The sequence below is a fragment of the Sus scrofa genome, chromosome 5 (genome assembly GCF_000003025.6).
Source record: "Sus scrofa isolate TJ Tabasco breed Duroc chromosome 5, Sscrofa11.1, whole genome shotgun sequence".
NCBI lineage: Eukaryota > Metazoa > Chordata > Mammalia > Artiodactyla > Suidae > Sus > Sus scrofa.
This window is the reverse complement of record NC_010447.5, coordinates 45,151,788-45,176,983: the sequence shown is the minus strand read 5'-3', so window position 1 is coordinate 45,176,983 and position 25,196 is coordinate 45,151,788. Positions and strand designations below refer to the sequence as shown.

At 37.2% G+C, this 25,196-nt stretch overlaps 1 protein-coding gene across 6 annotated transcripts in view; it reads left to right on the top strand.

The window, feature by feature from the left end:
- CCDC91 (coiled-coil domain containing 91) overlaps positions 1-25,196 on the top strand; it is a 387,500-nt gene that overhangs the window by 348,678 nt on the left and 13,626 nt on the right. For 2 of the 6 annotated variants that reach the window (XM_021090991.1, XM_021090990.1), the window contains exon 13: positions 9,790-10,885. The exons of 2 other annotated variants lie outside the window; for them this stretch is intronic. In XM_021090991.1, the coding sequence (XP_020946650.1) occupies positions 9,790-9,900 (111 nt within the window). In that variant the 3' untranslated portion in view covers positions 9,901-10,885. 6 annotated transcript variants of the gene reach the window in all.

Below are 25,196 nucleotides of genomic sequence, written 5' to 3'. Positions count from 1 at the left end.
AACAAAAACAAAACAAAAATCGCAATTCTTTAGTTGTGGCCAATAGGGTTTAAGACTCTTTATACCCGCTTTTCATTTACTATGAAATAGCATCTGTAACTCATCTTGTGCTTGCTAGAAAGTTACACAACTTCTTTGTATGTTGACATTTTATTAACTGTATAAATATTCAGATAGACTTGAAATACGCTTTAATGTTGAAAAAGTTTCTCAGAGAGAAAAGGAAATGTGAACCCTGGATTGAGGGTCTTCATGGGACATGACTAGTAGACCCTGAATATTCTGGTAAAGGGGTTAGACCCATGTTTTCAGAGGTTCAGTTTGAGGCAACTGGTACTGCCTATTCATTCAAATCACTCTTCTGATCATATTGAATCTTTTAGAGTCAGTCATTCTAAACATGTATTTTTGGTATCACTATTGTCCTAAAGTTGCTTCAAGTCTCAAGAGGAAGTCTCTCTTCTTCCTACTGGGCTCTGCTATCATAAGGACTGAGAACTCCCCATTCTGGCCTCCTGACTTTATTTTTCTTTTTGTAATTATTTTAATTTTTTCCATTATAGCTGGTTTACAGTGTTCTGTCAATTTTCCACTGTACAGCATGGTGACCCAATTATACATACATGTATAGATTCTTTTTCTTTCACATTATCATGCTCCATCATAAATGACTAGACATACTTCCCATTGCTACACAGTAGTATCTCACTGCTAATCCATTCCAAAGGCAATAGTGATATTTTCCAGAGTATGTCACGCTCTTGCTCAACCTTTTCCAGTGGCTTCCCATCTGATGCTGGGCCTGCTCTGGCCACTGTCTAGTCCTGTGGCCCTCTCTCCTGCCAGCCTCCCCTCACTCACTTCACTCCTATCCTAGTGGGTTTATTGCCAGTAGTCATTCAAACCAAGTCTGAGCCAACATTTTGGACTTTTCTGTTGTGGTTTCATCTGCCTTGTAACTCTATTTCCTGATGTTTTTGTTCTGTTCTTTTACACCCTCACTTTTTTTGTAATAATTTTTTAATAGTTATTTCCCCAATACAATTTTTTTTCTACTGTACAGCATGGTGACCCAGTTACACATACATGTACACATTCTATTTTTGCACATTTTCATGCTCCATCATAAGTGACTAGACCTAGTTCCCAGTGCTACACAGCAGGATCTCATTGCTAATCCATCCCAAAGGCAATAGGTTGTATCCATTAACCCCAAGCTCCCCAACCACCCCACTTCCTCCCCCTCCACCTTGGCAACCACAAGTCTATTTCCAAGTCCATCATTTTCTTTACTGTGGAAAGGTTCATTTGTGCCTTATATTAGATTCCAGATATAAGTGATATCATATGGTATTTGTCTTTCTCTTTCTGATTTACTTCACTCAGTATGAGAGTTTCTAGTTCTGTCCATGTTGCTGCAAATGGCATTATTTCATTCATACCCTCACACCATGCATGAAAATAAACTCAAAATACCTTAAAGACTTAAATAGAAGACAAGACACCATCAAACTCCTGGAAGAGAACATAGGCAAAACATTCTCTGACATCAACCTTACAAATGTTTTCTCAGTTCAGTCTCCCAAAGCAACAAAAATAAGAGCAAAAATAAACCAGTGGGACCTAATCAAACTGACAAGCTTTTGCATAGCAAAGGAAACCAAAAAGAAAACAAAAAGACAACTTACAGAGTGGGAGAAAATAGTTTCAAATAATGCAACTGACAAGGGCTTAATCTCTAGCATATGCAAGCAGCTTATACAACTCAACAACAAAAAAGCCAATAACCCAATGGAAAAATGGGCAAAAGAGCTGAATAGACATTTTTCCAAGAAAGATGTACAGATGGCCAACAAGCACATGAAAAAATGCTCAACATCACTGATTAGTAGAGAAATGAAAATCAAAACTACCATGAGATACTACCTCACACCAGTCAGAATGGCTGTCATTAATAAGTCCACAAATAACAATTGCTAGAGAGGGTGTGGAAAAAAGGAAACCCTCCTGCTGGTGGGAATGTAAGCTGGTACAACCACTATGGAGATCAGTATGGAGATACCTTAGAAATCTATACATAGAACTACATATGACCCAGTAATCCCACTCTTGGGCATATATCCAGACAAAACTTTCCTTGAAAAAAGACTCATGCACCCGCATGTTCATTGCAGCACTATTCACAATATCCAAGACATGGAAACAACCCAAATGTCCATCGACAGATGATTAAGGAAGATGTGGTATATATACACAATGGAATACTACTCAGCCATAAAAAAGAGCCAATAATGCCTCACTTCTTTTAAGTCTCTTAATTACCATATTTTTCAAGTAGTTTTCTCTAATCGTCCCACCCAAAAAATCCCCCCTCCTCTCTGTCAAATCTTTACTCTCATTTTTTATAACACTGATCTCCACCCCCAAAGTAAACAAATAGTGCCCTTGTCTTTAAGAAGTTTGTTATCTTTTTGAAGGGACACATACAATCGTTAAAGAACAAGTAGGTGTCCAATGGAAGGTCAGAATGGGGAAGAGATCATTGTGGAGAGTGTAGCAAAGAAAACTTCACAAGGTTAGCCAGGATTTGAAGAGGACAGAGTATCAAGAGTGTTTTCTTAAAGAAAAGCGAGATGTGGACAAAATTCTAGGAAAGGAAATTAGTAGGATAAAAGACCATTTAGAGACACTGAGGAAGGAGGCTTGAATTTAGTGGAGAAAGTCTGCTTAGGAGTATTCATATATTCTTTCATTCGCTCATTTATTCCATATTTATTTAGTACCTACTATGTGCCGGGCACCATTTCAGGCACTAGAGAAATGTAGTGGTGAATAAGCCAGTTCTGCTCTTATACACTAAAGTATAATTTTATTATGAGGATACAAATTAATATTCTATAGGAGACAGGTTTCAAGTGCCCTACTCACAGACGTGATCTTACATACCATGCCCAGAAAGCACCCACCAAAATGGAAGGTTAGATCTGCGATGGGGCAGCTTATCTTCTTCCTCTGAGAGTCAGAGTCACCTTGCTGCTCCTTAAAGTGGTGAACTCCTGTTTATTTAATGGATTCTCACCTTCAGACAGTTCTGGGGAGGGGATGGGGAAAGATGTGAAGTGAACCTTGCAGCTACCTAAACCCCAAATCAGTTCATCCAGCACCTTATAGTCCCTGATTCCAGAGTGACTTTTAACACAAGCAAGACATTATTTAAATAAAAATCTCTCAGTGTTCCCGTCATGGTTCAGTAGTAACAAACCTGACTAGTATCCATGAGGGCAGGTTCAGTCCCTGGCCTTGTTCAGTGGGTTAAGGATCCGGTGTTGCCGTGAACTGTGGTATAGGTGGCAGACGCGGCTCGGATCCAGTGTTGCTGTGGCTGTGGTGTAGGCCGGCAGCTGCAGTTCTGATTCTACCCCTAGCCTGGGAAACTCCATATGCCACAGGTGCGGCCCTAAAAAAAAAGCCAAAAATTAAAAAAAAAAAAAAATCTCTCAAACTTTTTTGTCCTTATACATATCCTTGATTTTTAAAAAATAGCAATATTCACTCAGATGCATAAATCCAGATGATTGTTATTTAGCAGCAATCACAGGTCAAATGCTAGTTACACATTATGAGTTTGTGTTATATGCCCTCAAAAGGAAGAGTCTGTCTTCTATCCACCATTCACAAACCCAAGTTATTAAATCAGTGTTTTTATACTGGAAATCCTGATTGTTTTCAGGGGTGGGGCTTTTAAAAGACTCCGAATTATTAAATCTAATGTGTATGATACAGGTACGTAAGTTAAAACCATAATGGTAAAATAAACACCCATGAAGCCACCTCCAAAATAAATCTACATATTTCCTCCTGACTCTACCCTCCTGATACAACGACCCTATTTTGATTGGCATAATTTCCTTGCCTTAAAAGGAAATGTTTTATTATCTATTGACATAACCCAAAATAACATACTTTTTTTACTTGGTTTTTGCACTTTATGAAAAAACAGGTATCAGACTATCTATAGCCAGACTTCTTCCTTTTTAAATTCAATTTTTTACAATATTTACTAATAGGTAATTTGTGATATATTAAAATGTATTACAAAACTGTAGTAATTAAGACAGAATTGTACTTGTGTGGGGATAGGTGAATTGTCTATGGGAACAGAATAAGGAGCCCAAAGACAGATTCATGCATTGTGGAAACTTGGTTTATGATAGAAGTAGCATGGCAATTTCCGTAAGATATATGCTATGCTATTTTCTGTAATAATAATTTCTGTATGATATATATGTTATGCTATTCTGTAGCATAGGTATACAGAGATCTTTGTTGATGGCTGTTCATTATAGCATTGATTATAATAGTAAAAGATTAGGAACAATCCAAATGTCTGCCAATAGAACAATGTTTAAATAAATAAGAAAATAATCCATTATATATTAAATTATAAATATATAAGGGAGGAGTTCCCATGTAGCTCAACAGCTTAAGACCTTACCTAGTATCCATGAGGATGAAGGTGCAATCCCTGGCCTCTATCGGTGGGTTAAGGATCTGGCGTTGTTGCAAGTTTAAGCATAGGTGCAGATGCAGCTCAGATCCTGCATGGCTGTGGCTATGGCATATGCCAGTAGCTGCAGCTTTGATTCAACCTCTAGCCTGGGAACTTCCATATGCTATGGGTACAGCCCTAAAAAAACAAAAATAAAGAAACAATGGAAAACTATGCAACTGTTTAAAAAAAGAAAACAGAGAGAGCTTATTCTCTCATACACTGCAGATGGGACTGATAAATTGGTACTCTCACTATAGAAAGCAATTTGTTAGTAACTATCACAGTTAAAATATGCAAATCCTAACAAACAACCCAATTAAAAGAAAAGCAGAAATGAATATTCATTTTTCCAAAGAGAAGATGCAGATGGCCAACAGGCAGATGAAAAGATTCTCAACATTGCTAAACATCAGGAAAATGAAAATCAAAACCACGGTAAGCTACCACCTCACACCTGTCAGAATGGCTATCATCAAAAAGAACGCAAATAACAAATGTTGGCAAAGATGTGGAGAAAAAGGAATCCTCATACACTGGTGGTGGGAATATAAATTGTTGTAGCCATTGTGGCAAACAATATGGAGGTTTCTCAAAAAACTAAAAATAGAACTACCATGTGACCCAGAAATCCCATTGCCTGGGTATAGATTTGAACAAAACAAAATACTCATTTGAAAAGATATGTGCACCCCATGTTCGTAGCATCATTATTTACAATTGGCAAGATATGGAAGCAACCTAGGTGTCCATCAAAAGGTGAATAGATAATGAAGATATGATACACACACACACACACACACACACACACACACACACAAAATGGAATACTACTCAGCCATAAAAAAGAATGAACTTTTGCCATTTACAGCAACATAGATGGACTTAGAAGGCATTGTGCTAAGTGAAATAAGTCACAAAGAGAAAGACAAATACTATATGATCTCACTTATATGTGGAATCTAAAAAATACAACAAATTAGTGAATAAAACAAGAAGCAGACCCACAGATGTAGAGAACAAACTAGTGGTTACCAGTAAGGAAATGGAAGAGAGAGGGGAGGGGCATTAAGGGTGTAGGAGGGGGAAAGGAGGGCTATTGTGGGATTATATGAAACTGTCTCTGTGAAAGTTTTCAAAATTGTAAAGCACTATAGAATTGAAAGAATCTTTCATTCAATAAAAATGAATTAAAATAAAATAAATAATTTTTAAAAAGCACTGGACATGAATGGATGAGGTGACAAGACACCTAAATGAAAAGGTTGGCTTTCTCTATCAAGAATGCTGTAGGCTATTCCTTGGATTCTGGAACAATGAAAACAATTGCACAGACAGTAAAAATGAATTACAAATACTGACATCTAAAAGAAAAGTATATGTCTAATCAGTCCATTGACCATAATATTTTATGTCAATTACATAGAAGTAGCATAAATATTACTTTTTCTATTTATGAGATATTTTTTCATTAATTTTGTTTGTTCTACACAGATTTCCTGACTGCCATATATATATAATCTCTCTGTTTTTTGTCTTTCTCCTCTCAGTCTATTCTTCACATAGTGCCCATGTGAACATACTAACACATTCAACCATAATTATATCATATCATAATTTTTACATCTAAAAATAAGTTAGGGAGTTCGCATTGTGGCTCAGCGGTAACAAACCCAACTAGTAACCATGAAGATGTGGGTTCAATCCCTGGCCTCACTCAGTGGATTAAGGATCTGGCATTGCTGTGAGCTGTGGTGTAGGTCACAGACGCAGCTTGGAACTGGAGTTGCTGTGGCTGTGGTGCAGGCCAGCAGATGCAGCTCCAATTGGACCCCTAGCCCGGGAACTTCCATATGCCACAGGTGCAGCCCTGAAAAGCAAAATAATAATAGTAAGTTAAATATGCAAATCTTCTGACATAAAATTTCCATGTATTAGAATCTGTCTGAGAGAAACCCTTAACCATCTTCTGAAAGGAGTACACTCAGGTTGCAAGTTTCAGTGTTGCTCCAAAAATAAGACAAAATTGGAATAAACTTACATGTATGTCAATGGGGAATAGGTAAATAAAGCATGGAATATAGTCAAGCAATTTCTTTAAAATGATATAGGAGAAGTTTCCAGTATCGGCAGTGGAACAGGGTGATTATGTAAACCCTCCCATAGTTAACAATTACAAGATCTGGACCAGATATTTTTAAAGACCTATCTTTAAATGCTTGAGAGCATGCAAAATAGGCACAAGCCACTAGGAATGAACTGGACCTGGGTTTTAGCATATTCTTCTGTACTATTAAAATGTAATAATTTTTTTAAAACTGCAAATAATTAGATTCCAGTCTGTTTTACACATACTAAAACAAAACTTTAAAATTCAACTTTAGTTTCCTCCATATCTTTTAGATTAGGTTAAGCATGTTTTCACTTATAGAGTTAAAAGCATATTAATCATTTTTTTACTGGATTGCCTTGTTCCATTAGGGTTCCATTGATTCATTCAATCTCAGCAAATATTTTTTGAGTGTCTAACATGTGCCAGATCCTCTTCTAGAAGCTAGGGTACAGTAGTCAGCAAGACAGACAAGCTCTCTGCTCACCAGGGTTTTACCCAACTGTCTTGTTTAATAGAGACTTGTAAGCAGAAAGTATATATTCACCTAAAGGTATCATCTGAGGAAGAAACAAATCACAAGGAAAAAAGATAATAAAGAATAATTCTGGAGTTCCCGTCATGGTGCAACGGAAACAAATCTGACTAGGAACCATGAGGTTGTGGGTTCGATCCCTGGCCTTGCTCATTGGGTTAAGGATCTGGCGTTGCCATGAGTTGTGGTGTAGGTTGCAGACGTGGCTCGGATCTTGTGTGGCTGTGGCTGTGGCATAGGCAGACAGCTACAGCTCCGATTGGACCCCTAGCCAGGGAACCTCCATATTCCTCGGGTGTGGCCCTAAAAAGACAAAATAATAATAATAATAATAAAAATAATAATTCTTAGGATAATTCAGAATTGTAATCTTCCATTTTTTCAGTCATTTGGAATATCAGTGGATTGTAAATGTGTACTTTAATAGAGAATTCTTGTTTGGATTTCCCTTTTTTCTTTTATGTTGGGAGGAGCTTTGGGGAAGAACATGTCAACTTTTACATAAATATAACAGGTGTATTTGTGAAATGGAATTTATTGGGGTTTCTTTTAAATTCTTCCATTGTTCTGTAACCTATAGGCAATATATTGTCATTGATTATTTTTATACAATGTGCAATTTTTTAGGGCAAAAGAGTTAGAAATTTTTCTTTGATGTATTCAATAATCCTTACCATCCCAAAAGTTCTTGGTCATATAACTTTTATTACTAAACCACTAGGATTTTCACTATGTTTGTTCTAATTATTAAAACAATCCTAATAAAAAATCTCTAACTCAGCAGGAAGACCAAGTCAAATTTAAGTTTTAGTAATGTCAAATATTTCTCTTTTTGGCCACACCCATGACATGCAGAAGTTCTGGACCAGGGATTGAACCTGGGCCACAGCAGTGACAAAGCCAAGTCCTTAACAGGCCACCAGGGAGCTCCTCAGTTTTTGTTTGTCTTTTTTTTTTTTTTTCGGTCCTTCTGCCTTTTCTAGGACTGCGCCTGTGGTGTACAGTGGTTCCCAGGCTAGGGGTCCAATTGGAGCTGTAGCCACCGGCCCACATCAGAGCCACAGCAATGCAGGATCTGAGCCACATCTGCGACCTACACCACAATTCACAGCAACGCTGGATCCTTAACCAACTGAGCAAGGCCAGGGATCAAACCCACAACCTCCTGGTTCCTAGTCAGATTTGTTAACCACTGAGCCACAATGGAAACTCCCTCAGATATTTCTTGAAATACCCCTTTCCCAAGAACTTTCTCTAATTTCAGGAAATTTATGTCCTTACTTATCCTTTATCCTTTCTAAACTCTACGTGTGATGTAATTATGCTCTTTACTATGTTTTTCTTTTATTTTTTGCATCTGTTATATTTTTATGATATTTATGGATGTTTGTCCTGTATATTCATTAAGAACTGGTATTTTTATAAAGGATTCATGTGATTTTTTTGACTCTTTTATAAAAGAAATAAACCAGTAGACAAAAAACTGGTGTTTGAAATGAGGGAAGGTCTTAACAGTCACCAACATCACAAAATCTGGTTTGAGCACAAACAAGCCATTTCTCCTAGACAGCACCAGCCTTCACTGGAGCAAAGAGAGCCTCTACCTCTGCTTCGTGCCTTAGAGCAGCACCTCTCACCTTAATGTGCATGCATGCTTATAGACCTGGTTGAAATTCAGATTCTGATTCAGTAGGTCTTGGGTCAGTCTGAACTTCTGCATTTCTAATAAAAATCCTGGTTGAGGGTATCCCCATCTCAGCACTCTGAACCTTTTGGACAGTATGGAATGTTTGGCATTGAACCTGGCCTGTCTACCCACTACATGCTGATGGCACTTTCCAGACCAGTCATGATATCAAAAATGTGAGTCTGTGAGATACAGAGTCACAGATTTTGAAAAACTCACAGTTTCCAAAGGAGACAGATAGGGGGGTTGGGGATGGGCTAGGGGTTTGGGATGGGAATGCTATAAAATTGGGTTATAATGATCATTGTACAACTAAAAATGTCATAAAATTCACTGAGTAAAAAAAAAAAAAAGCTGGGCACTTTCCATCATGGCTCAGCAGAAACAAATATGACCAGCATCCATGAAAATGTAGGTTCGATCCCTGGCCTCGGTCAGTGGGTTAAGGGTTCAGTGTTGCCGTTAGCTGTCGTGTAGGTCACAAACACAGCTCAGATCCTGCATTGCTGTGGCATAGGCCATTGGCTACAGCTCCAAGTGGACCCCTAGGCTGGGAACCTCCACATGCTCTGGGTGTGGCCCTAAAAAGACAAAAAAAAAAAAAAATCCCAAAAAACGAACTGGTGTTATACTATTTTATATTTTCTAAAATCACTCTGATCAAATTTATGGTATCTCTCCAATAGCTGAATACCAACATCAATTATAAAATTATAGTGATTATCATCTCATCTTAGATAATAGAAAGAGTGACTACACTGTCTCTGAGTTTAAAGCGTGATTGGATTTTCTCAGTCATCATCTGAAAAGGTTTCTCTAGGGGGCTTCTGTGGCATAAGTTTTTATCCCTCAACTAAGTATATATTTTTTCTCTTTCTCTTTCTTTAAAAAAACAAAAAAATCAACAGCTTGATCAAGTCATCCGCCAAAGAAGCCTATCCAGTTTGGAACTGTTCCTCTCCTGTGCTCAGAAACAGTTAAGTGCTTTAATAGCTACAGAACCAGTTGACATTGAATAAAGAGAACGTGACAAGCTAACCCACACTGGCAATGGATAAATCATTAGACCTCTGAAATACATGCTCTGAATTATAAAGATGCTTTTGTTTTCTTTCCAAACCTTGGAAAATTGATTTCCACTTCAAGGATAAACCAAAACAATATTTAGAAGAACTGCAAGAGATCTAATTTATTTTCTGTTGTTTTCTCCTTTACATTTACTATTATTTTACTAGTAGTTATAGCAGCAGCAACAGAAAGTATGATGTGACCCCATAACCATTGAAAAACTGCCACATTACCAAAAGTTAATTAAGTAAACTTTATAGCCTCTGGTGGCCTGCTAGATTGTATTTGGCAAAAATAATCAGTATCTTTACTTTCATTTCACAATGAATCTTGATAAGATTCTTGAATGTAATCATGCATTTATTTGATTTTGAGGCTAGAAACTGTATAGTTTTCAACATCATTTATTTATACGTGTAACTTAGATATAAAGCACTGATATGACAGAGAATCATCCTGATATCATCAAACCTCTTTTCTGCAGCAGAATCTATGTATTTTCATTGTTAAACCATTCAAACACTAAGGATTGTTAAATTAATTCAACTTCAGTCTGATGTATCACTGAAATGAGTATATGTGTGTTATGTGCTTACTTCCTGTTTCTGTTCTTTAAAGTCACTCTGAATCAATGAAATCATTTTTCTTATGAATTATATCATGGACTTAATCTCTAGAAAGAGAATGTAACTTCGACATTTATAGAAATTCAGGTTCAAATATAAGAGATGTGAAATCCTTTCCCAGTGCTTCAGAATGCACTTAATTCATGAGCAGTGTGCTTCATTGTAAAATCATGAGTTTTTTAAACATCAGAACTAAAATGTCATTAAAAATATCTGCAAACCTCTTGTCTTGTTTTCTGAAATGCTCCTATTTTCATGGGCTTTGTACTTTCCTGGGACTTCTCAGTGTAATAAAGAGCCTCAAATCTTATTTGTTATTATTTTTTAATCCTTTTAAAATTATTTGTTAAAAAATTTCCTTACTCAGACTTCTTTGGGAGTTCCGATTGTGGCACAGTGGAAATGAATCCTACTAGTATCCATGAGGATGCAAGTTCGACCCCTGGCCTCACTCGGTAGGTCAGGGATCCAGTGTTGCCGTGAGCTGTGGTGCAGGTCTCAGATGCAGCTCGGATCCTGTGTTGCTGTGGCTGTGGTGTAGGCTGGCAGCTGCAGCTCAGATTCAGCCCCTAGCGTGGAACTAAAACAAAAAACAAAGAACTTCCCTACCCATGGATGATGAGATTTTCAATATATACCTCCCCTAAATACTTATAATAATATTAACCAAGAATCTTTAAATGTTAATAACTACTTAGTTTTCTCTTACAAATTTAAACACGAAATTAAAGGAAGCAGGCCACTGACTTGAAATGCAGCATAGTAAAAAAAGGGAGAAAGGGCTCTTATTTCAGAAACAAGTCAATAACACAATATGATGGTTGTATTTAAAATCAGTTGACTCTGACATCAAATTTCAAATGTTTTACAAGTTACTCAGATATGAATTAGATGAAAATGAAGCATAACAGATCACTGAAACTAAGATCCAGAGATAGTGGAAATATCAAGAGATTATTAGCAGTCTACAGCTGTCTTTCACCCTATACCAGCAGAGTGGTTATTTTCTTCTTCCACTTGGGATTCCAACTTTGCTGTTGACATAGACAAATTGCTGTCTGAAGTAATTTGGAACAAACTGATATTGATCAGTCTGTGAATATTTGCAGAACACCCACCATGCACAATAATAAACTCTTGGATTGCTTCAGTACTTTTTTCACCACAGAGTTACCCTTAAAGATATCTGAAGATAATCATATGGACATAGGTTTATTCAATACATTAATTCTTCCAAACTGAATTAGCTAATACTCTATTTCTGTGGTCTTCATGTTATAGATTTCCACATTAAGAACTGCATTCTGTTTTTTCTTGGTTGTCACAAGGACCTAAACCATCTTGGGTAGCATTCACTAAATGAATTAGATGATAAGCATTGTGCTGTGACCAAAACACAAATATCTTGAAATGTGAGCCCAAAGTCTCAATGTTAGTCAACGTTTTGTATCTAAAACTTTCCCCACCTATTGTATGATTTCCTGAATTCTTTTTATATAGCATTTCCTACTTTTGTGTTTTGGTAAATAAGGCACTATTTTGAAAGACAGAGAGTAATTAGATCTTTTGATTGACAAAGCCACCACCAAACTGTGACTCCATTTTTAGTCATGCTTGAAGGTTCATTATTAGAAGAGTTCTTTCCTCCACACACACAAAAAAAGAACATCTGCTATATCTGCTTTGTGCCAAGTATTTTTTTTTCACATGTTATCTTGACAACCCTGTGAAGTTAAAATAACCCTGTGAAGGATATGATACATCCATCTTTATTAGGTGTTTATTTGCCCATGATAACCAGGCAGAGTTGGGATTCAACCCTAGAGCTTTCAACAGGTGGCTTTACTCTTTCTTTTACGCTGGAGATACCTGATTTCTCTCCACGAAGCATTATCTGGAAGTTTTTGTCCCGTGTTGTCTTATCACATTATTTTAATCTTTTAAGAAGGAGACTAGCCCCCTCTTACAAGCCTAGTTGGATTTTTTTTTTTTGAACTTTTTTTTGGGGGGGTCACACCCACAGCATGCGGAAGTTCCCAGGCCAAGGATCAAACCTGCACCACAGCAGCGAAAACACCAGATCCTTAACCACTAGGACCGCAGGGAACTCTGTAAGCCTAGTTGAAATTCTAGCCCTGCCACATTCTAACTGTGGAACACCAGACACGTTGCCTAACCAATTTGAGTCTTGGTTTTCTTGTTTGTTAGGTGATTTTTATAGTGGTTTTTATAGGCTTTTTTGTGAAAATTAAATTAAGCTTGTAAAACGCCCCATAGAGTAAACCTCACTGGTATGTCTACCCATTCACAATAAGCCCCCTTTCTCTGGGAACTGCTCACACATACAGGTGTGGTAACCCACAGACAACTGGCTTAACAGTATGCCTCTGCCCCTCTGACACTGACTAGCTGATCCACAGGTGAAGACCAGTTGGGCCTCTTGTGAAGGGTGATGGGGCTGAGATACTTCAACTGTTTTAGCCTAGGGTGACAGTCATGAACCCTAACTCTAAGGTCAGAAGTCCCCTGATAGCTGCCTTTCCTAAGTCTTGGATTCTTTGAGCTACCCAAGTATTCTTCCAATATGCCAGCACCACTTACTTTTTTCCCTTAAGCTAGCCAGAGCCAGTTTCTATTACATGCAACCAAAAAAGCATTAACGGAGGCAATCCAGCACAGAGCCCGGTGCATAATCCCTGGATACTCGGCCCTTGTAAATTCTTCATTTCCTCCACCATACTAATCCTCATCCAAAATGGGAACAGTCTTTGATTTATTTTAAGGAATGTTAAAAATATAACAACCAAAGCCCCTATTGTCTAATGAAGCCAAGTAAATCCACAGATACCTAAAACTAAGAACAAATAGTGCCCTATTTAGAAGTTCTCTGTCACTCAGAATCTGGAGTAGAGGTTTAAATTCAGCTTCACTAAATGCTGATTCATGTTGCAATTCAAAGGAGGCTTACTCAGTGATTGCTTTGAAATCAAAACCAGAGTGATGTCCTTACGGCTGGCGTTATTCTGCACCGAGCTGGGTATCTATAATTATAACTTCTTTGCCTGACAGTTAAACTGAATGGAGTCAGGAAATGCTATCTATGCTTTCGAGAACAATTTAAAAAAAGAAGTATTCATTCACTGAATTAAAAAAAAATAATCATCTTTGCATAATAAATCCCGAATAAGGAAAAAAGCCATATATAGAAACCTGGAAAACATGTATGAAATGGCAAGAGAAAAAGAATTGTTAGATCCAAGCACTTAGCCCTTAGTCTTCTGTTTACAGACCCGTAAACAACTACTGTGTCTCTAAAGGCTCTCCTAACAAAGCAGAGAGCTAATGTGTTGTGAATCCACTTACTCGTAGGCATCACCACCAGCGTAATAGTAAGTAGGCAGAAACAATACATGAAAACTCACAGCTGTGACTGCCAGTTTTTTTGTTGTTGTTGTTGTTGTTTTAAAGCCAGACAAAACTAGAATTGTTCCCTTTAGTTAACTGAAAAATAAACACATTTTCATACACCCCAGTCTGCCATAATGCAGGGGCAACTTGAGCATCAGTCATTGGTCTATTTAAATACAAAGAGCTGGTAAGATTTTCTTTGCTTGCATCTAGTTTTCCCAGAAGTACCCCATTCTTAAGTTTATCCCCTTTATTTTTTTTAATTTTTAATTTTTTTATTTTTTTGTCTTTTTGGCTTTTCTAGGGCTGCTCCTACGGCATATGGAGGTTCCCAGGCTAGGGGTCTAATCGGAGTCATAGCCACTGGCCTACGCCAGAGCCACAGCAACACAGGCTCCAAGCCACGTCTGTGACCTACACCACAGCTCATAGCAACACCGGATCCTTAACCCACTGAGCAAGGCCAGGGATCAAACCCACAACCTCATGGTTCCTAGTCAGATTCGTTAACCACTGAGCCACAACGGGAACACCAAGTTTATTCCCTTTAAATTCCACCTCCTCCCCCCTGGACTTTGCATGCCAGGCTTTTTCTGTAGAATACATGTGGAATTAACTAATATTTTGTGTTAGTTGATATCTGTAAGTAATAATTTGTTAACTATTAATGATTATATAACATGCAAAGAAAAAAAATATATATATATATACCTTCCTGAAGGAAGAGCCCACATCTGCCTTGTTCATTGTATCCTGAAGGTGTTTCCTAGTGCCTAGCCTGTGTGTGGACTCAGTGTATAATCGAGTTAGTAAATAATTGAATCAGCTATTCTACTTGCAGTATAATAAATCAACTAATCCTAAGCTAACAGAATCTGACTCCTAATTTAAAGGATTAGCTAAAGTGGCTGTGTTTCTAAATGAAGTTCTAGAAGAAAGTTAAAGAACTCTCATAGAACAGTGGCCAGCCTTCTGAACACTTTAAAATGAATCTGTATTTCCTTTTTTTAAATTTTTATTTTTTTAATTTTATTTTTAAATGTTATTTTCTTTTTATTAGAATATATTTGATTTACAGTGTTGTGTCCTTTTCTGTGTAGCATTCTGACCTAGTCACACATTCTTTTCCTCATACTTTTTTCCATCATGCTCTCTCCCAAGAAATTGGATATAGTTCTCTGTGTTGTACAGTAGGACCTCATTGCTTATCCATTCTAAATGTAATAGTTTGCATCTACTAACCCTAAACTCCCTGTCCATCCCACTCCCTCTCCCCCTCCCCTCCACCTCCCTGGCAAGCACAAGTCTGTTCTCTGTGTCTATCTGCTACTAGGATGACTAAGTCATAGCTATAAGAACACTACTAAATTGATATGCTTCCAAATGTACAAGACCCTCTGAGAGTGTAAATAGGGAAGGACATAAGGAAAATTATATGAGAAATAACTTCTTGTTAGTGCCAAAAATACCTGGCCATAAGAGTGAGAAACAGCCTCCAGGTGAGTGGGCTATAGGGTAAATACTAGACTCATGGGTCCTGGTCCTTCTGGTTTGTTACAATAAGAGGGAGGGAGAAAGTTTTGAGAAAAGATTGTATGCATACGGTTTTGTAATCAAGAATAGGAGCTTCACAGGGCCCAGAAGGAGTGATGGGTGAGGAGAGGAGAGGGTTTGGGTTTGGGTCAGATCAGGGGACATTCAGAGCAATGTAGTATGAGAGTCCTGGTGATAACAGTGCCAAAGGATATCTGATAGTCTTTCTAAATCTAACTTGGACTCCCAACTGCGATGCAAACTGGTCTTGTATTTTTGAGAAGTATACAGAAATCAAGGAACAAACTCATCCAAAAGGTAGGAAAACTTGACTCAATCCTGGCGAACATTCAGTTCTCAGAAGTCTGGGAGCTGATTTAAACAGAAATAACTGAAGCCACAGAATGTGCAAATCACTGACTTTAACACAGCTCAGATACTGAAGCAGTTTATAGAAAATTTCTTGTGGCAAGATATATATGTAACAAATTTTGAGTTTTTGCTCTTTGGGGTAGGTGTTCATTTCTAAAAATGTTAGAACCATATGCATGTGTAACTGGGTCACCTTGCTGTACAGTAGAAAATTGACAGTACAGTGTAAACCAGCTACAATGAAAAAAATAAAAATCATCTAAAATTTTTTAAAAAGTTAGAACCACTGGACACTGTGCAAAGCACAACATTTATGGAATATACTTTTCCTGTAATTGTTTAAATCTTTTTTTTACCTGCTTTCCATAACTGCCAAAAATGTAAATGTTTAATCAGTTTTTTAAAATGTGATTCAAGGAGTAAAATTTTAGCTATTGTCTCAGGGAGTTATTCTTTAGAATTCATTCTACATTGTAATTTTACAGGCAAACCATATGTTCATGGTTTTTTAGACAGCTAAAAATAAGAACACACTTTATTTTTCTTAGAATTTTTTTTTCTCATAAAAGCAGGGAACAGAGTTTTTTTTTTACACTTTGTATCAAATCAAAATTGACATGTTGGTAGCAGTTGGATAAAATGAGGTAAACTAGGTAGAAATATCAAATCAGATTTTTAAAGAGAATTCCAGGCGTAGATTCCAAGTGGTCCAGATAACCAGGTACAGTTATTGACAAGTGAGATGGCATCTCTTTTTCATGAATTGAATTTTTCCAAAGTGCCACAGTGATGCTACCTAATATAAATCCTTGGTTGTTCTGGTGATTCTCCACATGAGGAATTCTGTGCTCAGAACTGTGTTTTATCTCTATTCATTAGAATTTGAGATGCATATTCTCTAATATACACATTAAGTGATCTACCTGGGAAGCCTGAAAATCCTCTATAACCCATCATGCAGTGTTACATAGGCTTCAACTGTAAATGCAGTGGGGTTGATTCCCTCATTTAAAAAAATTTTTCTTTCTTTTTACAGCCACACCTGTGGCATATGGAAGTTCCCATCCTAGGGGTTGAACCAGAGCCACAGCTGCCAGCCTACGCCACAGCTATAGCAACACCAAGTCTGAACCACATCTGCAATGCCTGATCTTTAACCCAATGAGAGAGGTCTGGGATTGATCCTGAATCTTCACAGACACCATATCAGGTTCTTAACCCACTGAACCACGATGAGAACTCCCATGGTGCCGTCATTTTTTATTTTCTTTCTACGTGATCTCTTCAGATTCCAGAGCCTTACATGCTCTGTAGAAACTCAAGGTCACCAACTTTAAGTCCAGAGTCCTGTATTCAACTGCCTACTTAATATTTCCACTTAGATATGGTACTTCACAGGTCAAAAACAACACTCTTGGAGTTTCTGTAGTGGCTCAGCATAAATGAATCCGACTAGGAACCATGAGGTTGGGGGTTCGAACCCTGGCCTCACTCAATGGGTCGAAGATCTGGCGTTGCTGTGAGCTGTGGTGTAGGTTGCAGACATGACTTGGATCTGGCATTGCTGTGGCTGTGGTATAGGTCAGCAGCTGTAGTTCCAATTCAACCCCTAGCCTGGGAACCTCCATATGCCGTGGGTGTGACCCTAAAAAGACAAAAAACAAAAACAAAAACAAACCAGCACTCTTCATCCTCACCCCACCTCAACCAACCAGAAGTCTTTGTCTCTTCTAACATTTTCCATCATGACGAATATCATCCCTCCCCATTTCTCCCTTCTCTCTCCCTCCCTCCTTCAAATTCAGTACTTTTCAGCTTTACTTCAAGACTTACCTAGAATCCATCTACTTTTTTTCCCCATTCATTCTCATGACTTCCTCCCTAACCAAAGCCTTTGTCATCTCCTGCCTAGACTTTTGATATACGCTGCTAAGTGAGCCTTTGTTCTTGTGCTTGCACCCAAATAATCAGTTCTCCATATTATAGGTAATAGTCTCTATGGGAAAATCCCTTGATAAATTTCACTTTGGGTACTAGGAACACATGCAGTACAGTAGGAATAGATTCAAGTCATTGGTGGTGGTTTCAGTCATTGGAACAGGTATGCTAACAGGATCAAGTGCAGATTAAATCTGATTGGGTTGAGAAAATGAGAAAGTTGGTAAATGGTTAAGAAACCTGACAGTCTGCAATGGGTTAGTGTATACCTATTTGGCATCCAGCTGCTTCCTTTTCACATCCTATTCTTTATGGCTTAAGCTTTGACCTGCTTGCTTCTCGACCATTACTTAGCTTTCTGCCTGGAGTGTTTCTCCTTGGGGTTTTGCCACAGAACATAACTCATTATTATAGAAGTTCCCATTGTGCCTCAGGGGGTTAAGAACCCAACTAGTATCTATGAGAATGCAGGTTTAATCCCTGGCCTCGCTCAGTGGGTTAAGGATTTGGTGTTGCTGCCAGCTGCAGCATAGGTCACAGATGTGGCTCAGATCTGGTGTTACTGTGGCTGTGGTATGTGTGGTGGCTGTGGCCTGAAGCTGCAGCTCTGATTCAACTCCTAGCCTAAGAACTTTCATATGGTACAGGTAGGACCTTAAAAAAAATTATAAATATCCACAATCTCTTAGATAACTCTTTTGAGATTGGTTGTGAATTTTATTCACAGTGGTGGGAAAAGTGGAAGTAAAAAATACTCCTTTTTCTCCCCCTCCCCCTTGTGCTAGTGGTGAATCTTTTGATCCAGAATTTTATATACTACCAAAAAATATGCAGCTTCAGACCATTCTGGGTATTTTCTGAGAGAGTGGAGTAATAGGCTCTAGATGCAAGGTAATGAAGGAATAGCACTTGCTTGGGGCATGGAAGACCAACATTTTCTCAGCCTTCATTAGCCTTCACCTAGAGAGGAGAGAGAGAGAGGATTCTCAGCCCTCAGAAAAACTGTATTCTTTCTTCTCTTTGCCATGTGGCCAAACCAATCTTGCCATTATGGTAAACACTGACGAATAACAAGGTAGGAGGCTTAGATGAGGGTTGGTTGGGTTGTAAGAAAAGGGAAATAGCAAAACCAGAGAAATTCCAACCAGGAGCACCCTGTCCCTTCCTGGCTTGCTGTTCTCATTATTATGTATTCAACTGACTAGCAGAAATACTTGAGAGGTGAAATGTATCATGTACCCCTCAGGAAAACAAGCTTGCTTCAACTAACTGAGATCACTGTCAGGTGGCCATGCTTCTTTCCTCTGCAAGATAGAGAATATGTTATCACATAAGACCACAAAGTTGGAGCATTTCCATGAAATAATTAATGACAAAACAAGGGGTGAAATTAAGGCATGAGACTGTTTTCACTCTTATTTTGTGCTGTAAGTATTTTTGCATACTTCCTCTTAAAGAATAAGAAAAAAGAAGCCTATATCTTAGTATGTTCAATAAGAAAGAGAAACTACAAACAGATAGCTTTACTGGCAATCATTTAGCAATGCTTCTGGATAGAACTTTTAGAAATGAGGGAAACTTCTATACCTGGATCATGTAATATGGTGACCACTAGCTATATGTGGCTATTGGATACTTGAAATGTGGTTAGTGTATTTTACTTAAAACTTTATTTTGTTTAATTTTAATTAAATTTAAATTTATATAGCTGCATGTGACTAGTAGCTACCATATTGGAGATTGAGAATCTAGAAAGTTCCTTGCCAGGGACGAAGCAATGACCAGGTTTATTTCCCTGATCTTTAACACAGTCAAACTTGTTTCCTTCCACCCTTCTTAAGATTACTGTGGGGAGCAAGCAGGTCATGAGTGTAGATGTGTGTGAAACTCTTTAAGGAAAGGTATTTCACTAGCAGAAAGCTAAGAGGGCAGTAATGTTGATATATTATTTAATTTTTATCATAAATAAAGGGTAAAAAAGACTAAATGAAACCAGCTATAATGGCAAAAATAAAAATCATTATTAAAAAAAAGACAATTTTGTGGAGTAACCTTTGACTAATGTGCTAGTCTCAGAGTGAGGAACATTCCTAGCTTAATGCCAACAAAGAGAAAAGACTTCTCTGACCTCTGGCCAAAATTATCCAAAAAATCAGAACCTCATCTCTTAAACGTAAGGAAATACTTTAGATACAGCCCTGGTTTACTTTTGAGAGTAACCTGGAGAGTCAATGTAACTTTGATCTTTAAAATGAAGCAGAAATTTAACAACCTCATCAACTCCATTGATTCAAAATAATTCAAATTAGTCCTTTTTCAAAAGTTGAATACTAAGGATTCAGACTTCCAAAATGGATTTTTATTAATTAAAAACTAATGTCTAATTAGTTATGAGTCTTCAAAAATATTTTATTTACACTCCTTCCCCAATAGTTGAATGTGTTGAGAAGCATCTTTTCACTAAAAAAAATATATATATATATATATATATACACATATGTATGTGTATATGTATATACATATCAAGCTCCTATTGTGTATCATGCACTGTGGTGGACATCCACAATTCGTTAATGCTGTTAACAGTTCTTTTGAAGAAGAGGAAACCCAGGCTGAGAGAGGGTTATTAACACACCAATGATCACTGCTTTATAAGGTGTGAAGCTGACAGCCAACCAAGGGCTACCTAACTGAGTAGGTAGGTACCTACTCCCCACCTTATACCAGAGTCCATGCTTTTCAGAAGGGGAAACATTTCCTTTCATCAGGTTACCTATTTATGTAACCAGCCACTCAGTCTCCTTGGATTCACCTTTGTGATGTGTCTCCCACCAAAGGATGCTGATGATCTTGCTCAGTACAAATCCCAGGCTCAGCTTCTTGGTGACCAGATTATGCTGAGAGGTGCATCACCACACCTGCACTAAATCCACAGCTTATTGGAGTGTCAAGGCTTCTGCTGATGAGGCAAAGTTGTGGGAAAATCATTTCCCTGGTGGGAAAAGATCTGTGTTGTGCAGCTCAAGCAAATCAATCCAGCTTAATACTCTGATTTAATCTGGAGTTACATTAACTCAATGACAGGAAAGCCTGGCTGGACTATGAAGTCAAGAAATCAACTGTGAAACTATGAGCCAATATAAAGTAATGATAAAGATTCTTCCAGAAGACTAATCTTCTCCCAAACTCTAATCAATTCTTAAGGGAAATGATCAGTCCAAATCAATAACTTGATGGTGTGATGAGAATTATAACCTTGGATTTTCAGAGAAGAAAATAGAAGTGGCTTGAATAAAGTAATTTAATTCTGTTCTAATTCTTAGTCATAGAGCACAACATACAGCCAACACACACTAGCTCCCTTCTTCAAATTTTACTATTATTTGAAATTGATACAGTTGATCAGTGATAGTAACATCAGAAATTACATCACATATTAAGTAATTTGGAAATTCATGATAGAGTATTGTTGCCATTGCAAAACTTTACTGAGAGAGTATTTGTATTCTTCCCTTTCATAATTTGCCATGGTTTATGTAGGATGGAGCCAGAATGACCAGGTTCAAGTCTTGTGTCCATCATTCACCACCTTAATATTTAACCTCCCTTATGCCTCAGTTTCCTCAGTTTTACACAATAGAACTCACAAGGTTGTTAGGTTAATACATACGAAACCATTAAAATGATGGCTGCCCATAGAGTTTGTGTTCTGTATTCATTTAAAAAATGCTGTTCGCCTTTACTTTAAAATTTCCCATTATAATTATTTTTGTTAATATTTTTATATTGGTGGAATATCACTTTTTAGCTTTTAAAAATGCTTTTGTTATACTGATTCATTTGTTCTGGTGGATATCTTTTTCTCTCTGTCAAACCAAGTCTTAATTTATTTGAAACACATTTTATGATCTGTCATCTTTCAGCCAGATGTCCTATTAGCTTCTAAGGAAGAAGTTTAGAATTCTGTAAAACATCTTCAGAGAGGGTGCATAATAAGGCTTAACCAAATGACTTTTTTTGCCCTAGTGGCATCAAATATTTTGAGTATTCTAAAATGCTCTTTCCTTCAACAGTTATCTAAAATTAGAGCATCTGACAGCCATACGACCTCCATATTTCACTGTTGTGATTGTCTCAGGTATGTTTACCTTCTACAGATTTAGTCCCTTAATCTCTTTCTCTTCCTCCCCCTTCTCCCGCACTCTGCTGCATTCCTGTCTGCTGTGAAAAGTGGTGACAAATAATAATCTGAACTCGACCACAGTCATATGAAGTCAGATGGAGAACTTGGCCTTGTATCAAACCTTAAAGCAGAGGGGAAGGGTGGAAACTGCCGTCTTGTAAATAGCAAGCCACCCAGGGTGTAAGCCCTGAAAACATGTAAATAACACTACGTCTCATATGTTTTATTTCTCAATTTTGTCATGCTACCTTTGCCAGCTAGTTTAACTGAGTGTGATTTGCAATGTTATTTTATTGAACATTTTTTGACAATTTGAGTACAGCTCTGAATGTAGTATTAAATCCTCTTCTGGCTCGGCAGATTGCAAAATTGCACGCTCTGTCTACACATCAAATCCTAGGTCTGGAGGGGAATTCAGACTTGACCTCTTCCAGCACATCCAGAAAACACAGCATTTGAGCTCTCTCACAGCAGATGGTATTTCAAACTATCCTAAATGCCATCCATACAAGATTAATTCTGTTATTAAAGAATTTCACACAAAGATTAAAATTAAGCTTGTAAATTCTTATAATTTTTTTTTTTTTTGTCTTGTTCAAGGATCTCTAGCCAGCTCCAATGGCTGGACTAGTAAGTTTAATCACACCTCTCTGACTAAGGAGGAAACTAAATATCATAAAATATGTTAACGATTTATTCTAAATTCTTTGTGTGAGCTCTATGTGTCAGATTTGGGATTGGTCAATTTTTTAAACCATCAGGGCTCTGATATTGAGAAGATCCCAGAGAAAAGCTATGCTGAAGAACTCACAGGGACTCAATTCATCTCTGGCAACCCTTTTATAGAGATTTTTGGGATAGCCAGAAACTACACTGGCACAATACTTAAAGCTTTGGCCTCACATGAATTTAAATTATAATTATATTACATTATAATATTTTTCTAAGAATTCTATAAGAAAAAACATATATGGTCGAAGGAAGGAAAAAATTGCTTTAATCAAAGTTCCAATGGTTAAATATCATATATTCAGTGATAGAATCTAGATTTACCTCAAAACCATATATTTTAATCAGCTTCCCATTGAGCCTTCTATTCTCACAGATTCTGTTATTATTTAATATTGATTTTCAGCTATGAGTCAACAAAGAAAAGATATAATGCTTTAAAATATTAGCTCTATGGCATTTTAAATTTCTTTTAAAATGAATTTACATTGATTTTATTTTATTTTTCTAATTATATTTCACATTATTGTGCTTTGCAAATATTGCATTTTTTTTTTTACAAATTGAAGGTTTGTGGCAACCCTGGGCATAACATGTCTGTCAACCCCATTTTTCCAACATCATTTGTTCACTTTGTGTCTCCGTGTCACATTTTGGTCATTTTTATAGGAGTTCAAGATTTTTCAATATTCTTTTTAAAATTTTTTTATTATTGCTGATTTACAATGTTCTGTCAATTTCTGCTATATAGCAAAGTGACCCAATCATATACATATATTTTTTCTCACATTATTCTCCATCATGTTTCTTCACAAGTGATTGGATATAGTTCCCTGTACCATACAGCAGTGAATTTACATTGATTTTAAATCTAGCTTTAGTTCGATTTTTTAAATGTACTCAAATTGCAGAGTTCTTCATTCATTGGCACCTGAGATCTATTCATTTCATGTATGATTAAGTGGTTTCTTCATCAATTTATTGATTTAATTTGTATAATTGTCCCCTGTTAAAAGAAGCAATAGCTCTGTTATGTATTTCCTTGGAAATGTTTTAAACTGTATGTAAAGACTTCTGGTCTTATTCTCTCCAGTTCTCCTCTGTTTCTGGGATAGAGGATGGATTATATTTCCCTAAACCATGAGAGTTAGGGGAGCAGCCCTACAATACTAGTGGGCTATGAGCAAAACTGTATTATATCATGTTCAGGCCCAAATATTCAATTACTGCTGCCAGACCCACCAGCCCAAAGCTCTCTCCCCATGTTGAGCGATGGTGAAAGTGAACTCAGGTTAAGATTTTGGAGACCCAGGATCAAAACAGCCTATGTCAACAAGTTGCCACAAGAAGGACAGTTGGTTTGGAGGGTCTCCTGTAGCCAAACATGGTTTTATTTAAAAAAAAAAATTTTTAACGATTTTTATTTTTTTCCATTATAGCTGATTTAGAGTGTTCTATCAATTTCCTACTGTACAGCAAGGTGACCCAGTCACACATACATATATGTACATTCTTTTTCTCACATTGTCCTCTACCATGCTCCATCACAAGTGACTAGACATAGTTCCAGTGCTATACAGCAGGATCTCATTTCTTATCCATTCCGAAGGCAATAGTTTGCATCTAATAGCCCCAGATTCCCTGTCCATTCCACTCCATCTCTCTCTTCCTCGTCAACCACAAGTCTGTTCTCCAAGTCCATGAGTTTCTTTTCTGTGGAAAGTTTCATTTGTGCCGTATATTAGATTCCAGATATAAATGATATCAAATGGTACATGTCTTTCTCTCTCTGACTTAATTCACTTAGTACAAGAGTCTCTAGTTCCATCCATGTTGCTGCAAATGGCATTACTTTGTTCATTTTCTGGCTGAGTAGTATTCTGTTGCACATATATACCACATCTTCTTAATCCATTCCTCTGTTGATAGACATTTAGGTTGTTTCCATATCTTGGCTATTGTGAATAGCGCTGCAATAAACATACATGTGTCTTTTTCAGGGAAAATTTTGTCTGGGTATATGCCCAAGAGTGGGATTGCTGGATCATATGGTAGTTCTATATTTAGTTTTCTGAGGTACCTCCATACTGTTTTCCACAAATGGCTTTAATTGAATGAGAAATAAACCTTTTTTGGTGTAAGTCACTGAAATCTGTTAGTTTTCTGTTATTGCAGAATAACCTGTTCTCTTAATATAAATAGACAGGATATAACAAAACTCAGGAGAAAATCTAACTTCCTTGAGAATTTTACTGAGATGTACTTAGATCTTGTTCCCAAAAGATCCCATCAACTTTCTTAGCAATGAATGGTGGTTTGGTGTCTAAGGTTTACAGGCTCTACCCAAGTTACCTAGGATACAAAGATGATGAGGATATAAGTGCTTACCTTCAGATTGTACAAAAGTACTTCCTGGGGTGATGCTGAGCCATTCAAAGTTGGAAAATGTTACTGAAAA